The sequence below is a fragment of the Pyricularia oryzae genome, chromosome 3, assembly GCF_000002495.2.
Source record: "Pyricularia oryzae 70-15 chromosome 3, whole genome shotgun sequence".
In the NCBI taxonomy this organism is placed as follows: domain Eukaryota; kingdom Fungi; phylum Ascomycota; class Sordariomycetes; order Magnaporthales; family Pyriculariaceae; genus Pyricularia; species Pyricularia oryzae.
The window spans coordinates 4,969,006-4,992,636 of record NC_017849.1 but is presented as its reverse complement, the minus strand read 5'-3'; the positions used below and the strand labels follow the sequence as shown (position 1 = coordinate 4,992,636).

Genomic DNA, 23,631 nt, shown 5'->3' with positions numbered 1-23,631 from the left:
AGGATTAAGAAAGGAACATACCGTAAAGTGCCACCATGAAAACATTCAGCACATGTCCATTCCCTTCCCACTCTCCATCGTTCGGCTGTCAAAAACCTGCATGCTGACCTTCGTCGTCACCTCGATCTTGCCTTCAGGAGGCCCGGTCGTCGCCAGCGTCTCTTTTGAGGCCTCCTCATGGCACCCGAAGCCGGTCTCGAACCCATCGCCGCGGTCAATGCCGACGCGGCTCTGCCTGCTGCTGCGCGGCGAGGTCCAGATCCCAGACTTGCCGCATCTGCCGCCCGAGGAGGCACCGGCGGTGCCTCCTCCTCCTGCTCCGCGGCCACTCTGCGTGCCCAGCAGGCGTGGGAAGTACACCTTGGCGATGACCTTTAGGCTAGGGATCGAGGCCGCCAGGATGCCGACGTTGGTCTCGATCACGGACCAGTACATGGGTTGGGCGATGTCCCAGGTGGGATCTTGGCTGACGAGCATGGCGGGAACTGTGGATGAGGATGTTCTCGAATTAGTAAACGTTTCTCTTTTTTTTTGCTTTTTTTCTCCATGAGGCGCTACGACTTACTGAAGGTGATTCGGATGACGCTTGAAGCGCAAGCCCTGTTTTTTTTCCCACAAGGTTGCACATTAGTTATCCATTCTTAGACTTCTCGGGAATGGTAGTGAACCATCATCCCTAGACAAGCGAGGCCGGCAACACTCACAACAACCCCAACGAGAGCATCACAGCCAGCCCTATCCTCTGCGGTCTGGTCACCTGCAGCCTCAAAACCAGAGGTATCGGCAAGCTGTAGGTCAAGAGGTCGGTCAAGATGTTGCAGGCGGCATTGGCGAGGTAAAACGCATTGATGTTGATACAAGTCTTGCTCCCCTGCGACATTGTGACGTCGTACGCCGCCCTGACGGGGGTGCACTGCAATATGCAGACCATGACGCTGGCCACGGTCTGGGCGGTGACCAGGACGATCATGACGACGGCGAGGGTCCGCAGCCGCTTGTCGCCCAGGCGCATGTACAGCGCCAGCACCGAGACCTTGATGAAGCCCAGGCACGCGTTGTACATGATGGATGACAGCCACACCGTTTGCGCGTACGCCACCAGGTTTTCCGTCCCCCGCGGCAAGACGTCGTCAATGTGCGCTCCGAGCCCGAGCTGGGCAGCCCTGACTGCGGTTCCTATAAAGGCGAAGGAGAATATCTGGTAATCATTGTACATGAGTAAGTAAAAGTGCAGGTAAAGTGAGATTTTGTCGTCACCGCTTACCGTTGCAATGGTGATGAGAACTATGACAAAATGCAATGTTAGCTAGAGAGCCCTTTCCTCTTTCAAGTCTTTGTATAAACCAGCATTCCTCGAGAGGAAGAGAGAAAGAGCGAGGAAGAAGAAGAAAAAAAAGAAAGACTCACCATCATCAGTTCCAATTTGCTTCACCAGCACCGCTCGGGCCCAGAATCGAAGACTCAAAGCAGCAAATATAAAAACGGCAAATATCACCGACACAATGATGACCGTGGGTGATTGTGTCTCAACCATGGCGTTGAGTGCATGTGTGTATGTCTCTGTGCTGTTCATAGTTCAGAGCAGACTTGAAGGGCGGAGCGAGAGGAAAACAAAAAAAAAACAGCAGACAACAATCCATAAAAAAAACCTCTGCAGCGCCAACAGCAACTCTATATCATAGATCAATACAGACAACGATCAAAGGACTAAAAACAGTAGTCCGATCCCACCAATATGGTTGTACATATACTAGTCAGTGACCTAAAGCTCAAAAAAAGGCCTAGGCTTGTCCGAGAGGGAAAGGGGGGTAAAAAGGGTCTCGGTATAAATATACTATTTTTTTTCTTTACCAAAAACCTCACACCCTGGGGTCGGGCAAGCCATGCTTGAAGAAAATCAGATTGTTACAGGGCAAGGCTAAAGCCGATCCCCCGGGGGGAAGCAGCATAGTGCGTTGGAGATGGATTCACCAGGTCCCTTTGAGGGCCCCTTTGCTTTTATTTTTCTTTTGCAAAGGCAAACGGAAAAGGATAAATAAGTAAACACAAAGGATCAAGACATGTAACGGGGAAGAGCGGCTCAGTCCCGCTCTCTCTTTCACTGGTATTTGGCTTGTGTAGACCTGCCATTTTCGTATAAGTTCAGTCCTTGGTATTTTGTCAGCATGCAAGATTACAAAATACCATGCATTTCTTCTCGGATGGAGTTTTTAGTCTCATGGGGGGAACTTGTCAAAAAGAAAACAAGTCAAGCTTACCTACTGTACCCCAAACCTGCAGGTGACATGCAAGTGCCAGAATCGGCCCGCGTTTCAATGACTTGGCTCACCGGGGAGTTCCGCCGCATTATAGTACAATGATTACCTTTGACAAGCCTCCCTGAGATCAGCTGTACAAAGCTGTAGCATGAAATAGAAACAAAGGCAAATAGCGGAAGAAGAATTGAAGAAAGTACGGCCAAAAAAAGAAAGAGAGAGAATCATGTGGCACTGACATCCGTTGCTGCCCGTTGCCAAGATTGTCTGTTATACCTGTCAGGAAAGACAAGCCCGCCCACGATACAGAGTAACGTGTTTTTTTGCTCAAGTCCAATGGAATTTCCCATCGAGGCTTGTTCATCTCCTAGGAAAACTCCACCTGAACGATACAGTTATTGTCTTCGCAAGGTCTTTTTTTTTTTTTTTTTTTTTTTTTCTCGGAACCTACCGGTAGTCACTGATCTAGACTGCCCAACTTCGATTTCTGCGTTCCTGAATGCTCGAGGAAACAATCCCGATCCAGTTAGCTTGACCCGATCACTTGACCGTGCCTAACCGTACCGTAGTAGAATCTTTTGTCCATCATATTTTTGAGAATTGTGAAAGTTGGACCTTGGGCACATCTACCGACAAGCCGGTCAAGCGATCTTGGGTCGGGTACCGACAAACCCGATTGCTTATCGGGACACTTGTAAACAAAACAGCAAGCCACAAAGTCTCTGGGTATCCTCTATCCGTGACTAATGGGGGACAGAAAACCAACTAGCCATCTCTAGCTCCCCCTGAGGAGCGCCACCCAAAGCCCCCCTTCCCCCCTTCCCAACAAGAGACACAAGCAGGCCTGGCAGGATACGGTAGATACGAAAATCCCAGCACCATGGTCTTGGTTCCTCGTGCCCGTACTAAAACCTCGTGGGGAAACAAGGAACCATCTTGCTCCCGAGCCAATCGGAGCCCCTTACAGCGCACAAAAAAACAACGTCGGAAAGGCCTTTTGGGTTCGTTGTTTTATTTGGGGGTGGTGGTCGATCAGCCAGCAAAAACCTACCCGGTATGTTTATTCCCGGGGACCTCCACGAGTCCACAAGGAGTGAATGCTCCGATGATGCAACCGTTCCCCTCTGGGGATCGTTGACAGTTTAGGTCATCGATTGCGAAGCCCGGAGGGTTCCGGTCAAGTATCACTGTCAAAAACACCAAGGGACCAACGACGTAAAGTAAACAAAGGAAAAGCAAGAATAATACCTCTTGAGCCACAGGAGTAATCAAAAACTGTTCCTTGCCACTTACTCTGGGCTTTGTACCTGTGTGAAACACCTTATTGCCCATGATGCAATCAAAACACATAAAAGGGTCTCTTTCGCGAGGATTGGGGTATAATTTGGTATCATTTCGTATCCCTTAATCGTCCGTGGCCATGCACGTGTATTCCTTGTAAACCGCATATCCTATGTGTCCCCCGCCCCCTCTTCGGGGGTCTAATTCGACGTAGCAGCACTGGCAGCACCGGCGTTCCTCGAAAACTTCATGTCAACGACCCATCGGTCGCCAAAGTCGATACCTCGCCGGATCTTGGTTCCTGCTCTCCTCCACACGGCCGGGCCCAAGCCAATATCCGCTATAGACAGCTTCCAATCCTCGGCTGCTGCCTCTTCACCTTCACTGGACATCATCGTTTCGAGCAGACCTTTCTTGGGAGCTCCCATTGCTACCACAAACCGCGGCCTGACGTACAATCGGGTCCCGTCAACGATGCTGACGTGGCCCGTCGTTGGGTCGACCCCTGTCGGCACGTCGACTGCCAGTACAAACGCCTCGTTGCGGTTTGCCCACTCTATCAACTCGTATACCGTTGCCTGCTCACCCGTCCGCAGCTCGTCAAAGGGCGTGGCCAGGCCTAGCAGTGCGTCGATGATGAGCGTGACGGCAGGCGGCTTGGGTATTATGGCACCCCGTGGCGTGTCAACCGTCAACGTTGGAATACTGATCTTGCGTACATGCTCAAAGAATTCGCTCTTTGAGAAGCACGTCCGCACCCCAAAGTTTCGTAGTAACCGAAGCTGTTGCCGCATGCCCTCGAGCAATTCACGCTCGCCCCGTTCCATACCCACAACGCACACCACAGGAGTGACGCCCTTGTTTCGTAAATGCCGTGCGGCGGCGACTGCTCTTATACCGGACTTGTTGTTTCCCGCGAGAATAGCGACTGTGGCAGGTGGTGGCCCGGACGAGTCGCCCGTGTTGCCACCGGTGCCTGATATGAGCCTTACCGCCGGATCCGCAAGCGCAGCCAGTGCAACCTCGGCCAGGCCCCTGGCGGCATTTTCTGTCATCATTTCGTCCGTGAGACCAAGCTCGTTGTGCGCAATGTTCTCAAGATTAATCATTTGGAGAGCCGAGACGGTTTCCGCCCTCCGTCCAGAGGGCAAGAGGACAAGTCCTGGGCTTGCTAATGTTTGGTTCGGCTGATAGTGAGGGAATGCGTTAGCGGCGGTCTCAGCTGTAGTATCCCTAGGCATGTACGCGGAACCGTGTGCCTGTGTACGCCGCAGACTTACCCCACTCGAGCCTGTCCTGACTGGGCCCGTTACCGTGGCTGCGCTGGCCTTTCTTGACTGAGATCTCCTGTTCGTAGATATTTTGCTCTCGGCCCTTCGTGAACTTTGTCTGCTCCCCAGCTCTCTCCCACTCAGCCTCTCGCTTCCATTGACCACACCATCGTCTGCCTCGCTATTCCAAAAGTCGTTGGGCAGTTCGCCCTTGCCCTTGGCAACGCTCGTCGGTGTAGCATCGAGCACGTTTTCAGTATAGTGCAGGTTCTTGCCACCCGCAGTTCCCGGCTTCGGCTTCGGCAGCCTGTTGTGTGAGACTAGGCGGCTCGCATCGTCGATCTCGTCGTCTTTCCTCATCTGGTCGAAAAGCGTGTGCTTATCAAACTTGGCCAGGCTTCCCTCGAAATCAAACTCGCCCATCTCTTGGACGTCCGTGACGTCCTCAGATGCCCAACCATTGTCCACCGCCAAGTTGTTTCCTTTCCTCCCACGCGACTTACGAAGTGAGTTGTAAGGTTGGAATGAGGATGTGTCCTCCAGCATAGGGGTTTGCCTCCAGCCCTTGGATCCCTGGACGGTCGGCGTCTGACGACCCGCCGATCCCGGCGTCGCAGGATCTGCCTGAGCGGCAGCACCACGACCTGCCTTGGCCGCACGAGCCCTGCGTCCCTTCTTTTTAGTCGGTACCGGAACCGATGTCGCCTTGACAGTAGCCGCAGCATCGCTGTCCCCGTCGGCTCCAGCGTCGACCTCGCTGGTATCTACCGTCAATGCCGCGACAGACCCAGCCAGGGTGGCTGGCACCGGCGTCGTCTCTCCAGACGTTGTGCGGACAGGCTCTCTCTTCTCGCTCGTGTTCGGCTGGGCGCGGGGTCCGGAAGGAGGCTTGCTCATGGCGACAATGGCAGGGTCGGCAAGAGGCACTACTTGTGGCGGTGGGACATGCGCACCGGGAATCGCAGCTATCGGGCCATTGCTGGGAGCCACGGGCGGGTGGGGAACTTCGACCAGGTTGGCGACATTGATGGCTTGAATCGTAACAGTTGGCTGCAAAAAGACGTTGGTATCGGCGGACCAGACTGCAGTTAAAGAGAAACATTGGCAGTCAGTACTTGGTCTGGAACTGAAGCCAGAAGAATCTAGTGTGGCCTCGCCTATCCAAGGCTATCTACATGAGGTGAGACATACCGTTTGACAGAGTCAAGCTATGGCCGGAGCGCACATCCGTCACCACACCGCGCAACCTGGTAGGTGGTTGGTGCAGCGTCACCAGCATATGCGCGCCGATGAACTGGGACGCCATGATTGCCTTGCCGTCCTTTTTTTCAAGTTGAGTTTACTGCTGTTTTGATGGGGGAATGCTTGCCCGTGGCGGTTGCGGTTTCGTGCGGTGCGTTGGTATATCGAGGTCGGTGGGGGGTAAAGCTGCCCAGCGCGCCCTTTTTCGTATCCCGCAAACAGAGATGTCGATGCAACGCGTGTCTGAATTGGTGTCCTTTAGACTAATGCGTGTGTGGGTATTAGGTTCCTGATAGGTATCAGCGATCGAGAAATGGCAGCCACATGCGTCTAGAAAAAAAAAAGACAGAAAAACACCACGAAAACTCAAGTTGCTTCAAATATCCAAAGCAAGCTCAGGTAGGTACCTCATGTGCCTGGGCTAAACTTTTTTTTTGCTAATCCCGGATTGAATGATGCCTGCGGCGATACCTACCTAACGACTGGGCAGTCTTGGCTCGGTAGGTGTGCCTGCCGCCTTCCCTACCGTCCCACCGAACCGTGGCACCGGCAACTTTTCAGGTGTGCGTTGTTGGCTGCAGGGCAGGTAGCACCATACCCCTGCGTGTTTAGCCTTGGTACGGTACTGTACGTACCATGCACTTTTTGGCTGTACATTTGCTTGCCTCGAACTCCAGTCTGTGAGGTTACCTTGACTCCTGTCAGTGAGGTAGGAGGTACTTTGGGTACCTGCTCAAGCTACTCAAGGTACTTCCCGTTCTTACTACCTACGTCGTAATTCCATGTGGGTGCGGATTCAATCGCGGTGCCCGATCGGACGATCCAATCGACATGGGATACAAAACATTAGACATTACTTCGCCGTAGATCTGGGTCCCTTGCAAGAGCACAATATTCTTTTAAACTCTCAGCTGTCATGACCCAAACCTAATTCTTATTGAGCAAGAAGAAAAAAATTCCGATGGCATCGGCAAGTCTCTATGTTGAGGCAAAGGTAGAAAGTAATGCCGCAACTAGCAAAATCCCATACGTCCGTCCCTACCTTTACCAACTTCCTTCCCTACGAAGTACCCACGTATCGTTACTTGTAGTGGTTGGCAAGTCATTTAGCCATTGCACCTTTTGTCTCCAACGCTGCTGCAGAAAAGTATTGGGGGGGGGGGGGGGCGCATTGGACTCTTTGGCGATTAGATGTTGCCCAATGCGCGGAAGCATACTCCGCCGGGTGGAGAGAAACGACAAAGAAGTTTTCTTTGCCCAGCGACTCTGGCGCCACAACTGATACGGCATGCTGCGTTGCCCGGTCGTAGGTCAAGACAACCATTCGTCATGATCAAGCAAGCCACTTAGCTGAGCCCATCGAGCAAGTAAGTGCGAGATGGGAAAGAAAAGCAAGTGTATATCAATCGTGATCTTCGCATCCCTCGAACCCCCCCCCCCCCCCCCCTTTTTTTTTTTTTTTTTTTTTTTTTTTCTATGGATCTTTAACCTCCCCTCAAAATTATCCGCTCACGACAATACTGAGCCATCCACCGTTGACATCCGCCATGCGGGTGGCTTGGTTCTCATCATTATCCGCCATCTCTATCCTTTCTCTTTTTTGTCAGACGTGGTGGTTATACATGTATACATGTCGTTCATGCAGCGGTTCTGGTCCTGCTTTGTCTCATCACACCGTTTTGAACGTCATATGGAACCGCAAACCCAACCTTGCAGAGTCATGCTGTGGGATGGCTAAAAAGAAGAATAGGCCACACAATCGTTGAGAATAATCAGGTGCCTAAACTCAAGTCCTGCATGATGAGTTCCTTTATCGCTTTGACCAATGATTCAAAGCAAATCAAGGAATACGACTGCAAGGGCGTCGAAACCAGATCACAGAAACCTCTGGATTTTCTGGTAAATTTTTGCTCAGGACTGTCTTTGTTTATGGCAATTTTTATAGTATATCGACAAATGAAATGCAATCGTCCGTCGTAAGATATATATATACATTAGGTGTAATAATGTACACGCCACCCCGTGGCGACCCCCTCCGTATCCTCACTTCAACGCATGCGAGCAATGAAAAAAAATAAAAATAAAACATCAATGCTATTCCAGCAGCCAGCCATGCCATGCAAACCTTTACCCCAGGACAAAAATACAATAGATGCTGGGCACTTCCAGGGAAACCAAGCTAACCGCTGGCTGACATCGCCCATCCAGTCACGGCACCTCGGGAGCTCGCAACTGGCCTGGATCCCGATGCTCCGGCGCCAGGTTGGGGTGCTGAAGGAGACTTGGTCCCACCGGCCGCCTTGAGGGCAGTCTCTACGCTATAAAGCTTATTATAGAACTGGACAACGCGCGGGTGGGCCATGACCTTTGCCTTGTCGAATTTTAACACCTGGAGACCCTCCTGGCTTGTGGCTCGACTCAGCGCGACGTACGCTTGGCCCTTCTCGAAGATTTTGCCCAGATCAACTTTAACTCGCTCGAGCGTCTGTCCCTGCGCCTTGTGGATGGATAGTGCCCATGCTAGAATTAAAGGCACTTGCTTACGGGAGGCCTGCACCTCGCCCGTAGGCAACTCCGACTTCCACTCTTCCGGCACCATGAGGAGAGATCTTGGCGTGCCGTCAGCACCGTGAAAAGTAACAACTGGATACTCCTTGTTGTCGGTTGAGTTGGATTCAAGTTCCCGGCCGAAGGCCTTGATCCTCTTTCGCACATCTTCGCTTATCGAATCTTCTTCGCCGTCCAACCCCCCATGGCTGCTGATGCCACCAAGACTGGCCGCTGTTTCGCTCATGAAGCCAACGACCGTTCCAAGGGATCCGTTGACTAAAGTCTCATCCATATTCTTGATGAGCATCACCTGTGCGCCCTTCCGCAGCTCCAATTTCTGGGGCGCCATCATGTTCTGCAAGAGTTTGTCTCTAAAATTAGGATCGCCTGAGTCCTGAGCATCATAATGGTAGGGTTTCGACTTGAGAGCCTGCAATCGACGAGTGTTTGATCTTTCGACCTCTGTTCGAGTGGGAAACCTAAGAGTAATTTTATTAGCACAAAAGTAATTTGCAACATACCATACCTCATTCCAGGGACATGGAAATTGTGGCAGGCAGCATCGAGTGGTGACTCACAGCTCCGTGACTTCTAGGCCATCATCAAAACGAAGTTCTCTCTCGAGACTCTTGAAGTTGGCCACGGTCTGTTCGCTGATCCTTCCCAGTCGCATCTCATTGAGCATATTGGCGAAGGCTGCGGGGAGACGTATGTTAGCAGTAGAACTTGGCGTTTTGCTGGACCAGTTCATGCAGTCACTTACCGGGATCCTTTTGCCTGAAGACCTCAGTTAAGCCGATGGTATGGTCGATCGACGTGTTCCAAGTTGCCGCCTCGAACGCAAACTTGATCTCTCGTTTGTCGGCACCGTCTGGAACAGGCGGAAGCTGGAAGAAATCGCCCGTGATTACAAGTTGAATACCACCCCACGGTTTGCCATTGTTACGGATAATACGCCCGATTTGAGAGAGTTTGTCGAAGAGATCACCATCAACCATGGATATTTCGTCAATGATCAAGGTCTTTGTCCTGAGCCATCTGTTCTTGGCTTTAGGATTCCTGCGGATCTTCTTGACCAGCGTCGTCACATCTTCCTTTCCGAGACCTATGCCGGAAAAACTGTGCAAGGTCATGCCACCGATGTTACATGCTGCCAGACCAGTCGAGGCCGTAACTGCTAGGCGATCTGGGTCTTTCTTCCATTTTTTCTTGAGCTCATCGATTATTGCTCTCATCAACACCGACTTTCCTGTACCTGCAGGACCAGTGAAGAAGACGCTCTGGCTGCGCGAGCAGACCAGATTCTTGACATGTCGCTGTTCGTTACTGAGTGTTACCGCCGAATGTTTGGTCGCTTTTGTGGTTGCAGTGACATGATCATTCACAACGTTCTCATTGTCATCCAATGAGATATGGGACGCTGTTGATGGGGCTCTTTTGAGCTGGTCTCGAAGCTGCTTCTTCTGTGCCTTGACAGCACTAGCGGTCGTGTCCCATGGTAGTTTGCTCGATTGGGACTTCACGGCCGGTGTCGCGTATCCGGACACCCCGACTCTATCCGCCTCGGAGGGGCTTTTTGCGCGTGACCAGCTCTTCGGCAAAGACCGCTTCTTTGCAACTGGAACCGAAGGCTCGTAATCGACGACCTCAGATTTCCGCTTCGACTGTATATCGTGCGAGGGCAGGCGGGGCGCCACGTAGTGGGATGGAGAAGATTGCGACCAGGACAGAAGACTGCTAGGTGGAGGGGCATCAGCACCGGGTTGAGCAGTTACCGATACAGCTGGTCTCGAGACACCGGTATGAGCAGGAACTGTAGGCAAGGCAGAGGGCTGCTCAAAGTCCAAGTCCAAGTTATCGTCGTCACTTAAGTCGCCATCAGCTATGAACACGGAGCTTGTTGGCTGAGACTTTTGCGTGACATTCTCATCGTCCAAGAGGCTGATAATGTGTGGCTCCTCGCGAAAAGACTCTGTGTTATGGCATAGTGTGGCAAATGACTGCCTGTTTCCTGGCCCGATTCCATTGATGCCAGAGCTCCTCTGGTGACTTGTCTTGCTGGGCACGTTGGGTGTTCGAGACGAGAGAGCAACGGGGTGCGCTGGCACGCCCCTCCTTAACTGTTCGACAACATTCTCGCTCGGCTGGGGTTGAACAGGGCTGCTGGATGGAAACAATTGCCGAGCAAGTAGAGGTTTTGGGGCTACCGGATCGCTGGGTCGTTTGGCCTCGAAGTCTCTGTTGGCCCGGGAGAGCATGGCAAGGGACGAGATTCTGTTTAGCCCGGCCCTGGTGATGAAGGCTTTTTTGTGGAGTGCACAACGAGTTGCAGCGTAAATCGTCGCGTATCCTCGAGGCGGTAGCAGAACAAAGGCTGAGCTTGCCGGCATACGGCCAACACAGGCTAGCTGCAGGCGTATCTCCGAGGGTAGCGCGACTTGTATTTATGAGAGGGGCTTATTTGGGATTGGGGTGATGGCGAGCATCTAATGTGGTTGCACCCTTTGGTTGGCTTGTGTTGGGAAGATCAAAGAAACGATTGTAGAAGAGAAGGAAAAATCAAACAAACAGTGCTTTAAAATGACCACATTGGGCTTCTATATCGGAATCATCACACTGTCGCGACGTGTTGGGGGGCCGAATGTAGGATTGGTTGCAAAGATAGATACAGTGGTGCCTAGGAAACATGCGTGTGGTCAGGTCAATTCAGGTGTCCCGCGTTTTGCTGCCATCAAACATTTCGCGTCTGCACGTGGAATCGCTTTATTAGGTCGCGTCTTAATTTACCGGCTGGTAGTGAAGAGAAGCTCAATGGGTGGGTGGTAACAGTGGGTCTTCTTGACGGTAATTGGTTCATGCAATCCCGCGCAACCCACAGGGGATGCTGGCCTTATCTCAACCTGGGGAGACCCTTTAACATCTCACCTACCTGACTGCTATATCGTCATCAGAGATCTCATTCACTGATCACAATTTCGTAGGTGAGGTGTAACCTATGGCCACTTGACGGGTGGCCAACCATATAATATTAACTTTTGAGATACACCGCACACGAACGACTTAATCTTATTCCTTACCTCACTGTATATAACAGACTGCAAATCACGCACAGCATGCAGCAGAGTGTTTGCTGCCCTGATAGGCTGCGGCGTAATTGTGGCTTCTTCTTGTTGAATGACTAAGTAGGCGTAAGTTTCCTCTGGCAAAATTTGGCTGCCAAGTAAAGTTCTTTGCCACAAACCGCCCAAATGCAAAGAGTGTCGAGGAGCGACCAATTCAATAATGTAGCTAGTCGGCCCATTGGCGATACTGTCCAACAAACCGGAGAGCATGAACTCGGATGGTTGGCGCAAAAAAACTTATCCTGCTGTCTGCAGGAGCAGAGTCACGAAACTGGTTGGTTGTGCAAGGACATAGAGGGCTTCCGCTCCATCCTCTCCGAGGCGCCTGTCACGCTCCCCGCAATCGAGCACGCTGTCTACAGGGTTCACAATGCTGAAGATGTGACCGCCATCTTTAGCTTTGGTGGCTTGCTCATCGTGAAATTCAGATGTAGAACTTTATATCGACGATCCCAGAGTTTCTCTATTTCTCTCTTTTTTTTTTTTTTTTTTTTTTTTTTGGGTAATAGGTGTCCACGAGGAACTGAGTGAGGCTTAATGGGCTTGGTGGGAGATGCAGGACGTCGAAACAAGGCAGACACCAGCTATCAACGCCCAACATACGTGTTAAGCCTACGAAGTACATGGGTGGTAGATTGGAGTAGAAACCCAGTTGCAGCATAGTTTGTCCATACGGATAGTTTTCGTCACCCGGAGCCGGATATCAGCATTTTCAAGGGTTTGAGGCGGCAGATCACGGACCCATGGTTAATAGAGAAAGCCGACCGCAACTTCTGACAATGCGTTTTGATTCATCAATAATCAAGTATTTAGCGTTGAGTATGATGGCACTGGGATGCGTTAGAATCGGCGTGCGGCGCACGAGAAATGCACCGTGGCTTATATGCACGAGGTGACGAATGGGACACAGAGGTTATGTATCCGCAGCAGGACCTGAGCTTCCTGTTGCCGCACACGATCTGATGTCCTGATCGTCAGTGCGCGATGTGTATATTGGTTGAAAGAAGGTGAAAGAGATGATGATGACAACAGGAAAAGGTAAACGAGTGTCACGTATCTGCCCGACGATATAACAGATACGACAATGGATCAAAAGATCCTGCAGTACCTGCACTTAGCAAGTACCTCGTCGGTCCCAATTATAAGGCCTTGTCACACGAACGTGACAACGAGACGGAGGAGGTCAAACACATTGGCTACTGCCACCAGAAGAGGCAGTAAACCACGCGAATGTCACGTTAAAGATAAAATTATCCCGATGCACTCTGACGGCCAAGCTGGTCCAGGCGGAAAGAAAGCCAAGGAACGTAGCAGATGCGGGCATTTGCATATTAGACATGTCACCACGCAGCTGTCAATGGACACACCAAAAAGCCGCCAATTCTGCGCCATTAGCCGAAACTGGGTTGTGGTGTAATGTTACATCTCTATACGAAATATTTCTTTTGTCTTGGTGTTTATATTCCGATGTGTCGAATATCTACCTTACTTACCTTACTGAATGGAACCACAAATACCTTTGGCGTAGGAAGTAGATGCGGCTCATACACAGGCGATTAAGTGCTGCCAGCGTACCGTATCCACCTACGTACGTGCCTACCGCGGGGCGTGTCTGACGAGATGCCGCATCTCTGAAAGCGCAAATGCCCGGTTTTGACCGGTTCAGGCCGTATTCCGTCCGCCTGACTCATTACCAGTATAAAACGCGACAAACAATGTACACGTAAGGCGGCGGTACTGATGATAAGCAATCCGCGCAAGTATGACCATCCAGACTGTTTCTTTTTTTGCGATAAGCGTTCGGAGGCCGTTCAATGTTCTCATGGTTCGGAATAGGACAACCGGGCGGCAAGATGCGAACGGGGTCTCTCTATCTTCCCCCCCCCCCCCCCCCCCCCCGAGTCACATTTTTGTGTTTCGATGGGCTACTCTCCCAGTAAATCCGCCACCGCACGCGGCTGTCCAGTTAATCAATCACTTCGTAATTGAAAGTGGAACCAGGATTCCACCCAGGTGGATCACTGTCAATCTATGTGGATATTAGTTGCGTCATAGCGGTAATGTTGCTTCCCACATTGACAAGGAAAAAAAAAGCTTTAGACCTTGGAGCATAAACGAGTTTGGTGTTTGACCTTGCTTGTGTATAGCTAGCTGGCTTGCTGGTAGCCCTGCAGAATTTTACCTTAATTTTGGGTGGAGCGAGCGAGCGTTAGATCAAAAGAGCGATTTGAACGCTTGCCGCGGAATGACTTGTCGAATAAACCCAAGGTTTCAAAGGGTCTCGAAACTCAAAAACCACTATCAGCCTAGCGTTTAATTCAGCAAGAACTAGGGTGCCTGCATGTTCGCCGTATATAAAGAGACGAGATGGAGATCAAAACAATTGTCATATTTGCAGTTGCTGCAGTCTGATCATTGGGTTCGATCCTTTCACCTCAGCTATTCTACTTCGAGGTACCTACCCAACTCCCTATTTTTAAAAATGGTATTAAATGTCAGTTCTAGCAAATTCTGACCGACTCTTGTCTGGGTTGCCGCGCTGGTCTCCGGTCTCCGCCCAATTGCTGCAGTCAGTCAATAATATTCGTGTACAGCGTCCCGCGGGCTTGGCAGATCTAAGTTAGCATGAGCACCCCTGCAGCCCATGCAAGGAAGCTGAGGAAGTAAAGTCAAGGTCCTAGGCCTGAAAACCAAAACTTCTCGAGCTGCCGACAAACACTCGCTTGCAATTGATTCTTTTTGTATCGCGCCGTGTGCTCTATCCCCGACACTGATCCCTTTGCTGGGTTTTCACCTGTCGTGTTCTTGCTCGACCTGCTGGCAGTTTACTATAATTTGTTCACTTCCCTTTTTTTTCTGTCTCAATTCAAGCGATTTGTGTCCAGCAAGTCTCTCTTTTCGGGCGCTTCACTCCTTAATTACCACCTGCGTACCAATCCATTGTGGCGATTGTACTGTCCCACACACCGACGTCGACGTCGCTATATCGTCACACAGACGATATTGTACTCGGGCCTCGAATCCTTCTTCTTTGACTGGCGCCGCATTCCTTGCGCCCCTCTAAATCATTATTGTGGTAACAAACACCTCTTTTGCCTGGGAAAAAATAATAGTCAAGATTGACCAAGAATTCTCGGCATCTTGGCCTTGTGCGCTGCTGAAAGCTTGGCCGCTTGGCCGCTTGGCCGTCGTGAAAGGCTACTGACTGCCCCATTGGTGGCTACCTACCTACCTACTTATTTCACCGCTACCAATTCAAGGGTCGAGTAGCAACAAATTCTACCCTAATTCTGGAGCCCATTCGCTGGTTTTGGCCTCACGGTTGCCAGGACAGATCTAGCAGCCATGGCGTGGGAACACCTTTCAATTACCAAGCCTCACCTGGTGTACATCATCCTGGGTGGCTTCACATCACTTTTCATGCTATGCTCCTCCGTCATCAAGGAGCGCATGTACATTGGCGAGGCCACGGTTGCGACACTTTGCGGCCTCATATTTGGCCCTCACGCTGCTAACCTCATTAACCCGCAATCATGGGGAAACGTCGACATCGTCACCATTGAGTTCTCACGGATAGTTCTCGTGGTTCAATGTTTTGCCGTCGGCGTCGAATTGCCCAAGTTTTATATGGAGCGACACTGGAAGTCGGTCATCTTCCTCTTGGTGCCTGTTATGACCGCTGGTTGGTTGATTACTAGCCTGGTCATCTGGTGGATGATCAACCCCCTGTCATGGCTAGAGAGCCTGGTCATTGCAGCATGTGTGACTGCCACCGATCCTGTCCTGGCGTCATCGGTTGTCGGCAAGGGAAAGTTCGCCAAAAGGGTACCCAAGCATCTGAGAGATCTCCTCTCCGCCGAGTCCGGATGCAATGACGGCATGGCCTTTCCATTTGTCTACCTGGCATTATACCTGATTCAGGACCACATGGACGCCAAGGAAGTGACCTTTCACTGGTTCGTCTTCACCATCCTCTATGAGTGCGTCTTTGGCGCCGTCTATGGCTTCATGATCGGCTATCTTGCTCGTCACGGGATCAAGTACGCCGAGAAACACGATCTCATTGATCGCGAGAGCTTTTTGGTCTTCTACTTCGTTTTGGCCCTATTTTGCGCAGGCTCGGGAAGCATCCTGGGTATCGACGATCTCCTCGTCGGCTTCGCTGCTGGAGTGGGTTTCTCCAACGATGGGTGGTTTGGCCAAAAGACTGAGGAGGCCCACGTCTCCAACGTTATTGACCTGTTACTCAAGTAAGTTTAATAACGTCGCGTCGTTTTCACGGTGCTAGCATATGACTGACCATCACACCTCGCATAGTCTTACATACTTTGTTTATTTCGGCACAATCATCCCCTGGGAGATGTTCAACAATGCCGAGCTAGGCCTTGACGCATGGAGGCTGGTTGTGATCGCCATATTTATCCTTCTTTTCCGCCGAATCCCCATCATGATGGCACTGAAGCCGCTGATACCCGACATAAAAACATGGCGAGAGGCTCTGTTTGCCGGTCACTTCGGTCCCATTGGTGTCGGTGCCATCTTCGTCGCCATTCTGGCTCGAGCCGAGCTTGAGTCAGAAACACCAGTACCGCTATCTGAGCTGCCACCGGCGGATTCTCCACACTTCACTCTCATCACGCTTGTTTGGCCCATTGTAGCCTTCCTCGTGGTTACCTCCATAATTGTCCACGGGTCTTCCGTTGCCGTCTTTACGCTTGGAAAGCACATCAACACGTTGACATTGACCATGTCGTATACCACGGCGCCGGAAGACGGGCCATCATGGATGAACAGGCTCCCGAGAATCACGTCGCAGTCCCGGTCCCAGGCCAGAACCATGTCGGATACCGAATCTGACGAGCCAAAGATGCCCGAATATCCACCCGGGACTCTGCCTCCCATTGGATTCCCTGGAAACTTCCTGCGTCGCGTGAGAGATGACGAGAAGGATGACTCCGTCAGGCAGTCACGCCGTGCTTCTTCAACAGGAAGAAAGAGGCGCAGCAGCAGGAAGAGATGGGACGACGGAATCGGGCCGGGCGGGCCAATCTCAGAGTCTGCCATCTTCCCACGACGCACTGAGAGCGACACGGCTAACGCACCAGAGACACATGGGAACTCTAAGGCCTTGCCTTCAGACAACAACTCCTCGGATCAAACCCAAGTTGGGGGCCAGAGTGGCGGCCAGTCTGAAAATGATTCACAAAAGACAGAGACTCGTCCCGGATCAGGGCATGGTGGGCAGGAAAATGACAGAAGCCGCCAGGAATCCGCACTACGTCTCTATAGTGAAGGGGATCACCTGATAATAGAAAACAGGGATGGAGATGTTATTGCCCTTGACCCACAAACCGAGGAAAGTGGACCGCAGTCACCAGCTGGTGGTGATGGGCAAGAGGGAGCATCTGGCTGGTCGTACGACGCAATTAAGAAGAGGTTGGGTGACTGGCGAGACGAGGAGATTCAGAAGCGTAGCAGGGGCCAAGAAAAGACAAAGAAGCATGCTCCTGCGCGGGCGTATCAATTTGGAAACACTGTAAGTTCCAAATTGAAGACGAGGCTGTAAATACGGCTGTTTTTACTGACATGTTCTTGAACTCTAGATCATTGTCGAAGATGAGGATGGCGAAGTTCTGAAGAAGTACGAATTGCCGTCAGGGAAGCCTGAGAGGGAAGGTGGAGATCTGGTGTCGCAAAGTTTGAAGAAAATGGGTATTGTATCCAAGCAAAAGGGTGGTAACGTCGAAAAGACCAACGACAACGCCCCATCACAGGCAGCAGGAGCACCAGCCAGCAGCAACCCCAGACCTATACAGAGGTCAAGGAAAAAGAGTTCGGCAGCTGAGGAAGCGGATGAAGAAGACGACAGGAACATCCGCTTCAAGATCGGTGGCGTTGGTCAACGTATGACCAAGGAAGACTTCATTAGGGAAATGCGAAAGTTGGACAAGAGCACCCGCAGTGAGGTCGTGGACCAGTCTTCGGCTTCGGTAGCGGTGAAGGCTTTGGCAAATCAGGAACGACGTCCGGAAGACTCGCCGAAGGCTGATGGGAATCCCGGCGACTTTGGAAGGAACCGGGCCGTCTCACAGCCATCTAAACCGGCACAAGCAGAGGCGGCATCACGCAGTGGAGACCAAGACGGCGAGACAGCTGCTGAGCGAAGGCGACGGTTGTCGGTGCTCAAGAACATGGAATCGGACGACTTGATCAATGAGAACACGGAGACGCCAGCGGAAAGGCGGCGACGTGAAGCTGCGTTGGGAATAGGCCCCAGTGATCAGATAGCTGAGGCGGATAGCGACGATGAGGATGGCTTGCCGAGGGAACCTTCTCCGAGACGAGGAATCCGGTTTGCCGAGCCTACCAGGGGCAACAAATGAGTGTGACTAGTCTATCAGATGAAGAAGCGCAAGCTCTTCTGGTTGTCTTGTGTTAAAGCGCTGCCTCACTTAGTTAGCGTCTGTATTAAATACCTACTTGTTGTAATTAATCAACCTTTTTTTGTACTCCTCCAGATTGTGTATGATCCAACGGCGGCTCAGAAACGAAGTTACATTTGAAAGCTTTTGCGGTTGTAGGATGATTTCTTTGCCAACATGTTTTCTCTTGTGTATCTATGCCTTGATCGGTGGTTGTTCGGTGTTACAAATTACAATGCATGTCAAAGCCGTTCGTGGTACAGTGCAGGGTAGGTAGCTCCGTAAGCTTGCCAACCTTGTCAGTGCCCCACATAGCCAGCAGTTGATCCCTGTCGGGACCAGGGAAAAGGAATAATGCGTCAGACAGATTGATTGGATTGGCGTGAAAAAAGTTGCAGCTTTCTCATCGAGCATTCGCTAGCATCACCTGCCAACAACAGCCAAAGACAAACCCATCTATCTTGTAATACCAAAAGAGCACATCATCACGTCTCGAAAGCCTCCTTTTCGATTTTCAACTTCTTTACGTGTCTTTTACCCCTTAATCAGTAAAAATGGTTCAGCTCACAGAGGTCGTCGACGAGGAATTCCTCAAGACCCAACCCGGCCACGACGAGGAGGACGATGACTTCACAGACACCGGTAGGTGCAAAGCTCTCTCCCCCAACGGATCGTCTCCCAAATCTAGCCAAGACTTTTACAAAGATTGCATTTTGAAACAATTCAGAAGAAACAAAGGAAAGAAATCAAAACTCATAACGCGTCCCATACTGACGCTCTCTCCTCCACCAGACTCTGAAATTTCAACAGACTCCGACTACGATGTATCGGGCGAGACGCTGAGCGACCGCATCTACGCGCTCCGCGACATTGTGCCGCCGACGACGCGCGGCTGGATCCACGGCAAGTGGATGGGCGCAACCAACATCTTCCGCACCACGGCCGCCTTCCTGGGCCGTAGCGCCTGGCACATCTCGGTCAGCGCCATGCTCTTCGGCATCCCCTTTGCCCTGCTGTGGAGCGAGGAGCAGGGCATGATCGCCATGGAGCAGGAGCAGCGCATGCGCGAGCAGGGCGGCGAGCTCCTCACTGCCGGCGCAGCCGGTGGCGCCCCTGGCGGCGGCGACATCAACTCTCTTGACCAGCTCGAGTCCGCGCTCGGCGGTGGTGTTGGTAGCGTTTCTGCTAAGCCATCCTTGTAAAACAAAGAAAAAGAATAAAATAGAAGAGAAAGGATGTTGGGAAAGGAGAGTTGATGTCGAGTGTTGGAGAGAGGATGGCTGAAGGGACGAAAATGATGTCGCTTGACGATTTTCCTGGCTCGGTGGTGCTAGGGACGTCGTGAAACCAAAGCAGCAGTTTTCTGCCTTGGGGTTTCAAAAACTGCATAACACCAAGGCGCACGGTTTGAGGGCACAATTTCCAAAACGAAGAGTCATCCTTCCGCGAATTGATGCCGACAGTTCAACGATCCGCGGACTACAGCTACACAACACGGGCCTGTACTTGGGTTTACTTCGACAAATGGCACAATGTCCTCGATGAAAGGAGCACATTGTCCACCCGTCAAAATTTTCTATTTTTAATACGGGAAACAAAACCTCCTGTTGTATTGCATGTACGATATTCATTCTGTAACATAATAACGTTAGCATTTCCCCTTCACGAATATAGACCTGAACTGCCTGTTACCATTGTCGATAATTTCCACGAATCGCAGACCCATTCGAAGTCTCATTCAGCAGGAGACTCTCATATAGCAGGCGTATTATAATCGTTGAATAAAGTTGATTACAAAATATTTATCTATCTGTCTGTATACGTTGTCCATTGCCTAGCCAGCCGAGCTTATGCTTACCCTGAGCCAGTCAAGCCGTAAAGGACGAAAAGTACTGTAGGGACTGAGAGGAGTTATAGGTAATCCATCGCTTGATTTTGCTAGTCGTGACATAGGAAAGTTCCTAGCCACCCGTTTTGTTATGGGTTTCAAATCCAGAGGAATCATCACAATGAGCGAACCGTTCATACCATCCTTACAAACGCCTTTTTTCCAAATGCTTAAGAGAAAAGTTTCATGAAGAGGCGACAGACGACGAGGATGGTTCTGCTCACGCAGCGCCATGAGCCTCCAAGTCAACCTCGTCAATAGTTGCACGATGCTTGGCGCTGTCCCGAACCAGGTTGCCGAAATATTTGAGCGCGACGGCGCTCTCCGCGCTGATACGTAACGTTTCATCCCGTCGAGTGCCGAGCTGCTCAACCGAGCGGCGAAGCCCAACACGCACAGAATCGGCAGGGATACGTAGTACCTTGCGTACGGAGCCAGAGATACGAGCAGAATTCAGGTGCACATAGTCGGTTGCTGCCAGGTGTGAAGATACTTTGGCAGATAGACGATGGGGGAGGGATTGGGGAATCGAGTTCAAGACGAAGGCGGAGGCGGCCACAGCTATTGAGACTGTTAGTATTTGTCTGCAAAATACCATGATTGATGCTAGGTTTGGGGAAATGGTGCTTGTCTTACCAGCCACAAGGATTCCAGGGATAATCAATCGTCTCAAATTGTCGTTGCCAAGAACTCGAGCTGCCCGCAATGCATGGTCCATCCAACCATAACCAACAACAAGTTGACCTCCAACGGCCGTGACCACAGTTAGAGCCATGCCAGTACCAGCAACCTTCTCCTGGCGACGTATAAGCGTGTTCCAATCGATAAAGTCCCAGATCTCGGTGGGTATGTCAGCTTGCCGCGCAAGCACGTCCCTCTTGCGGCGGAACATGACATCTGGTCGGAAGCTGAGGTCTGCATACTCGTCTCCCAGATGCAGCAGGCCCAGTTGCTTGATTGTGTTTACGCCGCTAACGGTTCTTGCTCGGGCGTGATCTTCACACGCGGCAACAGCATCTGATATTTGGGCGAGCATGGCTTCTATCAGCTGTTCCGCGTAGTCAAAAGAGCCCCAGATTCCAGGATAACGGACCCCGAGGTCGGCATCGCCGATATTCTGGATGGTGAAGCTGAGGGTTGACCTCGTGTGTTCATAGACTTCTGAGCATGTTTTCTCGATTGACTTGTCCATCTGCTCATCAACCTGGGAGCTTGCCTTTCTGCCTGACTCGAGCATGGGCTCAATCTCAGCCAGCTCCTGATTCACTCTGTCGAGCTCTGATTGTGCCACTTCCACGTTGACTTGAGCCAATGCGTTGATATCAGCAAGAATGTTCAACAGGTAGTTTTTGGCAGGTGCCAACTTGGACCTGGATCGTTTCTCCAGCACAAATCTCCTCAGTGACTGTTCCAGGTTCTCAAAGTCTCGGATCTTCTCCTTGTCTTTGCCCTTTCCTTTTCCTTTCGAATCCTCCTCATTCGGGTCGTCATCGCCGTCGCCGCCACTGCCGCCGCTTGAGCTGCCGCTACCTCCACTACCGCCGGGAGGAGGAGGTGGCGGCGCTACGGGAACTGCGTTGCTAGAAACGAAATGAACCAGCTCTGAGGCTTCTTTATATGTCCTTGGGCTCATCATTTTCACGCGGTCCAGAATCATCTTTTGACACCGCTCCTTGTCTCTGATGTTATCAAATTGGTTGACAACAATGAAGAGATATGCCTTCTCAGCCGCTGCCACCGAAATGAAATCTTGCGCCGAGATTGTGAAGTGGTTTGCAGCAGAAACGACAAAAACAACGACATCAATCTCTTCTTGGCGAGCAAACACGGCAGTGGTCTTTGTCATCTCCGAGTTCAACCCGGGGGCATCGATCAGAGCGATATCAACAACTCCGTTGTTCAACAGCGATTCGTCGATTGTCCGGACATCTTTGACGTAGACCTTGCATTGGAGATATGTCTCGTTGTCGATAACAATCTTTTCCAAATCGGACAAGGAAAAGACGTCATATGTAGACTCGTCGTTCCTGTCGTAGATGGCCTCCTTATGTACAGCATGTACCTCTTCTAGGCCGCTGTTTTCCCTAGCATCAAGAACTTCGCAGAAGATGCTTGTGCATGGTTGTTGGTCTTCGGGCAGAATCTTCCTCCGAAGTAGCGCGTTGCAAAATGCCGACTTGCCTGCATTCAGATCCCCCGTAACCAACACTTTACTCGAGGTGTCTTCGATACGCTCCCTTAATGACTGAAGGTGCTTGATGCTAGAGCCAATCTTTCCGTCCAATAAGGAGGCAACCGAGCCTTTCTCCAGGGAGTGAACCAACTCGGTCTGATGTAATGAGCCCAGCTTGAGGTCCAGTTTCAATATGGAGAATTCTCTCGAGATTTGCGGTGAGACAAGCCGAGGCTCGGCGGCGGCCTGTCTACGCTCTGCGGCCTTGCTCGACTCGGCATCCTGAACACCGATATCCTCCACCGACGTCAGAGACCGCCTGAGCTCCCGAGGGTGGCTGGCTGCCGTGGCAGATGCAGCGAATTCTCCCACCGACGAAAATGAGTGGCGCAGGTTGCCCGGCCGAGGCGATGTTGGGGTATCTGTGCCTTGAACCGACGGGTAGTGTGCTGGCCACTTGGCGTTCATCTCCCGCAGACCTTTCAGCAGCTGGATAGCGAGGTTGATGGACCGAGCCAGGGCTACGCGGTGTGAGTTGTAGTAAAGCTGGTGAATGGCGCCGGCCTGCATTCGACGATCGGGGTCGACTAGAGCCTGGTGGTGATCGCCAGAGGCACCGATGAGCGGCGCCCCGTCGCCAGCAATGCTACCGCCATATCCGGAATCGTTGTCAAGGAGGGCTTGCAGACGATGCGCGTGCTCCGATGTCGACCCGGTGCCGACGGTCATGTAGGAAGGCGGACCTGAAGGAACTGAAGATGGCGTTTCGTTTGTGGCCGTTGAACTTCCTTCACCGTTGGATCGCGCGCCTGGTGCAGGGCCTGTGGCGTCGCTGCTGTGAGCAGAATCTTGGCTCATCGTGATCGATTTCGTCCAGTCGCGGTGAAGATGGTTTGCATCTGAAAGGAGCGCGTCGAAAGTAAGCCACAAGGGGTGCAAAAATCAAGGCGACAACCAACTGTCCACCGTATGTGCAAAATTTTCCCCTCGCTTTATTATTTGTTTTTTGTTTTGTTATTCGCTGACTCTTCTGAAAGTGCCTCTATCGGACAATCTTGGTCCAGGGACGTTTTGCATGTCAATACATAAAGCAGAAAATGGAGCTCCCCATGTCCCTGGGCGAATTGCATGACAGGGGCAAATTTACTACCAGGTGACAGGCCAGCCGACGACGTAGCATTACAATGATGCAGACAAAAGCCAACGGCTGCCGGTGGGTCCAACTCTAGCATACCTAGTTGAAAGAACCCGCTTTTATTGCAGCCGCACGTGATTTTCCGGAATCAGCCTCCACCTCTCCCAAAGTGCAATCAAGGCCAGGCAAGCAAAAGGTACTCTGACGCAACTCTGCGGGTCAGAGCGCGCGCGTGGAAAGAACAGACCCCACCCATATATCGATACCCCAACGTCTAGTCTAGTCCAGTCAG

At 51.5% G+C, this 23,631-nt stretch overlaps 8 protein-coding genes across 8 annotated transcripts; 2 read left to right on the top strand and 6 right to left on the bottom strand.

The window, feature by feature from the left end:
* Positions 1-45: 45 nt before the first annotated feature.
* Positions 46-1,534, bottom strand: MGG_05214 (uncharacterized protein; the record flags this gene model as incomplete). The annotated part of the gene is made up of 5 exons (XM_003712713.1): positions 46-485; positions 566-600; positions 705-1,198; positions 1,265-1,284; positions 1,408-1,534. The coding sequence occupies 5 exons, from the start codon at positions 1,532-1,534 to the stop codon at positions 46-48; spliced, it is 1,116 nt and encodes a 371-aa protein (XP_003712761.1).
* Positions 1,535-3,496: 1,962 nt separating this feature from the next.
* Positions 3,497-6,487, bottom strand: MGG_05213 (YjeF_N domain-containing protein). Its single transcript, XM_003712712.1, has 3 exons — positions 5,999-6,487; positions 4,817-5,889; positions 3,497-4,723 (listed from the first exon to the last, which is right to left on the bottom strand). The coding sequence occupies exons 1-3, from the start codon at positions 6,111-6,113 to the stop codon at positions 3,737-3,739; spliced, it is 2,175 nt and encodes a 724-aa protein (XP_003712760.1). The 5' UTR covers positions 6,114-6,487; the 3' UTR covers positions 3,497-3,736.
* A 37-nt stretch (positions 6,488-6,524) lies between these two features.
* On the bottom strand, positions 6,525-6,903 carry MGG_16884 (uncharacterized protein; the record flags this gene model as incomplete). The annotated part of the gene is made up of 3 exons (XM_003712711.1): positions 6,525-6,624; positions 6,685-6,747; positions 6,821-6,903. The coding sequence occupies 3 exons, from the start codon at positions 6,901-6,903 to the stop codon at positions 6,525-6,527; spliced, it is 246 nt and encodes an 81-aa protein (XP_003712759.1).
* A 1,013-nt stretch (positions 6,904-7,916) lies between these two features.
* MGG_05212 (uncharacterized protein) lies at positions 7,917-11,348 on the bottom strand. Its single transcript, XM_003712710.1, has 3 exons — positions 9,363-11,348; positions 9,178-9,295; positions 7,917-9,078 (listed from the first exon to the last, which is right to left on the bottom strand). Exons 1-3 carry the CDS (start codon positions 10,987-10,989, stop codon positions 8,229-8,231), a joined length of 2,595 nt encoding a protein of 864 aa, XP_003712758.1. The 5' UTR covers positions 10,990-11,348; the 3' UTR covers positions 7,917-8,228.
* Positions 11,349-11,958: 610 nt separating this feature from the next.
* MGG_16883 (uncharacterized protein) lies at positions 11,959-12,382 on the bottom strand (the record flags this gene model as incomplete). The annotated part of the gene is made up of 2 exons (XM_003712709.1): positions 11,959-12,119; positions 12,325-12,382. 2 exons carry the CDS (start codon positions 12,380-12,382, stop codon positions 11,959-11,961), a joined length of 219 nt encoding a protein of 72 aa, XP_003712757.1.
* A 1,452-nt stretch (positions 12,383-13,834) lies between these two features.
* MGG_05211 (Na(+)/H(+) antiporter 2) lies at positions 13,835-18,394 on the top strand. The gene is made up of 4 exons (XM_003712708.1): positions 13,835-14,175; positions 14,292-15,971; positions 16,039-17,257; positions 17,325-18,394. The coding sequence occupies exons 2-4, from the start codon at positions 15,067-15,069 to the stop codon at positions 18,102-18,104; spliced, it is 2,904 nt and encodes a 967-aa protein (XP_003712756.1). The 5' UTR covers positions 13,835-14,175; positions 14,292-15,066; the 3' UTR covers positions 18,105-18,394.
* A 130-nt stretch (positions 18,395-18,524) lies between these two features.
* On the top strand, positions 18,525-19,907 carry MGG_05210 (mitochondrial import receptor subunit tom-22). Its single transcript, XM_003712707.1, has 2 exons — positions 18,525-18,785; positions 18,936-19,907. The coding sequence occupies exons 1-2, from the start codon at positions 18,698-18,700 to the stop codon at positions 19,343-19,345; spliced, it is 498 nt and encodes a 165-aa protein (XP_003712755.1). The 5' UTR covers positions 18,525-18,697; the 3' UTR covers positions 19,346-19,907.
* Positions 19,908-19,917: 10 nt separating this feature from the next.
* On the bottom strand, positions 19,918-23,375 carry MGG_05209 (transmembrane GTPase fzo1). The gene is made up of 2 exons (XM_003712706.1): positions 20,668-23,375; positions 19,918-20,592 (listed from the first exon to the last, which is right to left on the bottom strand). Exons 1-2 carry the CDS (start codon positions 23,060-23,062, stop codon positions 20,252-20,254), a joined length of 2,736 nt encoding a protein of 911 aa, XP_003712754.1. The 5' UTR covers positions 23,063-23,375; the 3' UTR covers positions 19,918-20,251.
* Between the last annotated feature and the right edge of the window lie 256 nt (positions 23,376-23,631).

Coding starts and splice junctions, on each gene's coding strand:
- MGG_05209 (XM_003712706.1), bottom strand. CDS start 23,062: ATGAGCCAAGATTCTGCTCACAGCAGCGACGCCACAGGCCCTGCACCA. Junction 20,593..20,667: donor CCCTGGAATCCTTGTGGCTG/GTAAGACAAGCA, acceptor CAGTCTCAATAG/CTGTGGCCGCCTCCGCCTTC.
- MGG_05213 (XM_003712712.1), bottom strand. CDS start 6,113: ATGGCGTCCCAGTTCATCGGCGCGCATATGCTGGTGACGCTGCACCAA. Junction 5,890..5,998: donor TAGCTTGACTCTGTCAAACG/GTATGTCTCACC, acceptor CTTTAACTGCAG/TCTGGTCCGCCGATACCAAC. Junction 4,724..4,816: donor TCAGGACAGGCTCGAGTGGG/GTAAGTCTGCGG, acceptor CCTCACTATCAG/CCGAACCAAACATTAGCAAG.
- MGG_05211 (XM_003712708.1), top strand. CDS start 15,067: ATGGCGTGGGAACACCTTTCAATTACCAAGCCTCACCTGGTGTACATC. Junction 15,972..16,038: donor GTTATTGACCTGTTACTCAA/GTAAGTTTAATA, acceptor CACCTCGCATAG/TCTTACATACTTTGTTTATT. Junction 17,258..17,324: donor CGTATCAATTTGGAAACACT/GTAAGTTCCAAA, acceptor CTTGAACTCTAG/ATCATTGTCGAAGATGAGGA.
- MGG_05212 (XM_003712710.1), bottom strand. CDS start 10,989: ATGCCGGCAAGCTCAGCCTTTGTTCTGCTACCGCCTCGAGGATACGCG. Junction 9,296..9,362: donor CTTCAGGCAAAAGGATCCCG/GTAAGTGACTGC, acceptor GTCTCCCCGCAG/CCTTCGCCAATATGCTCAAT. Junction 9,079..9,177: donor GGCCTAGAAGTCACGGAGCT/GTGAGTCACCAC, acceptor AATTACTCTTAG/GTTTCCCACTCGAACAGAGG.
- MGG_05210 (XM_003712707.1), top strand. CDS start 18,698: ATGGTTCAGCTCACAGAGGTCGTCGACGAGGAATTCCTCAAGACCCAA. Junction 18,786..18,935: donor CGATGACTTCACAGACACCG/GTAGGTGCAAAG, acceptor CTCCTCCACCAG/ACTCTGAAATTTCAACAGAC.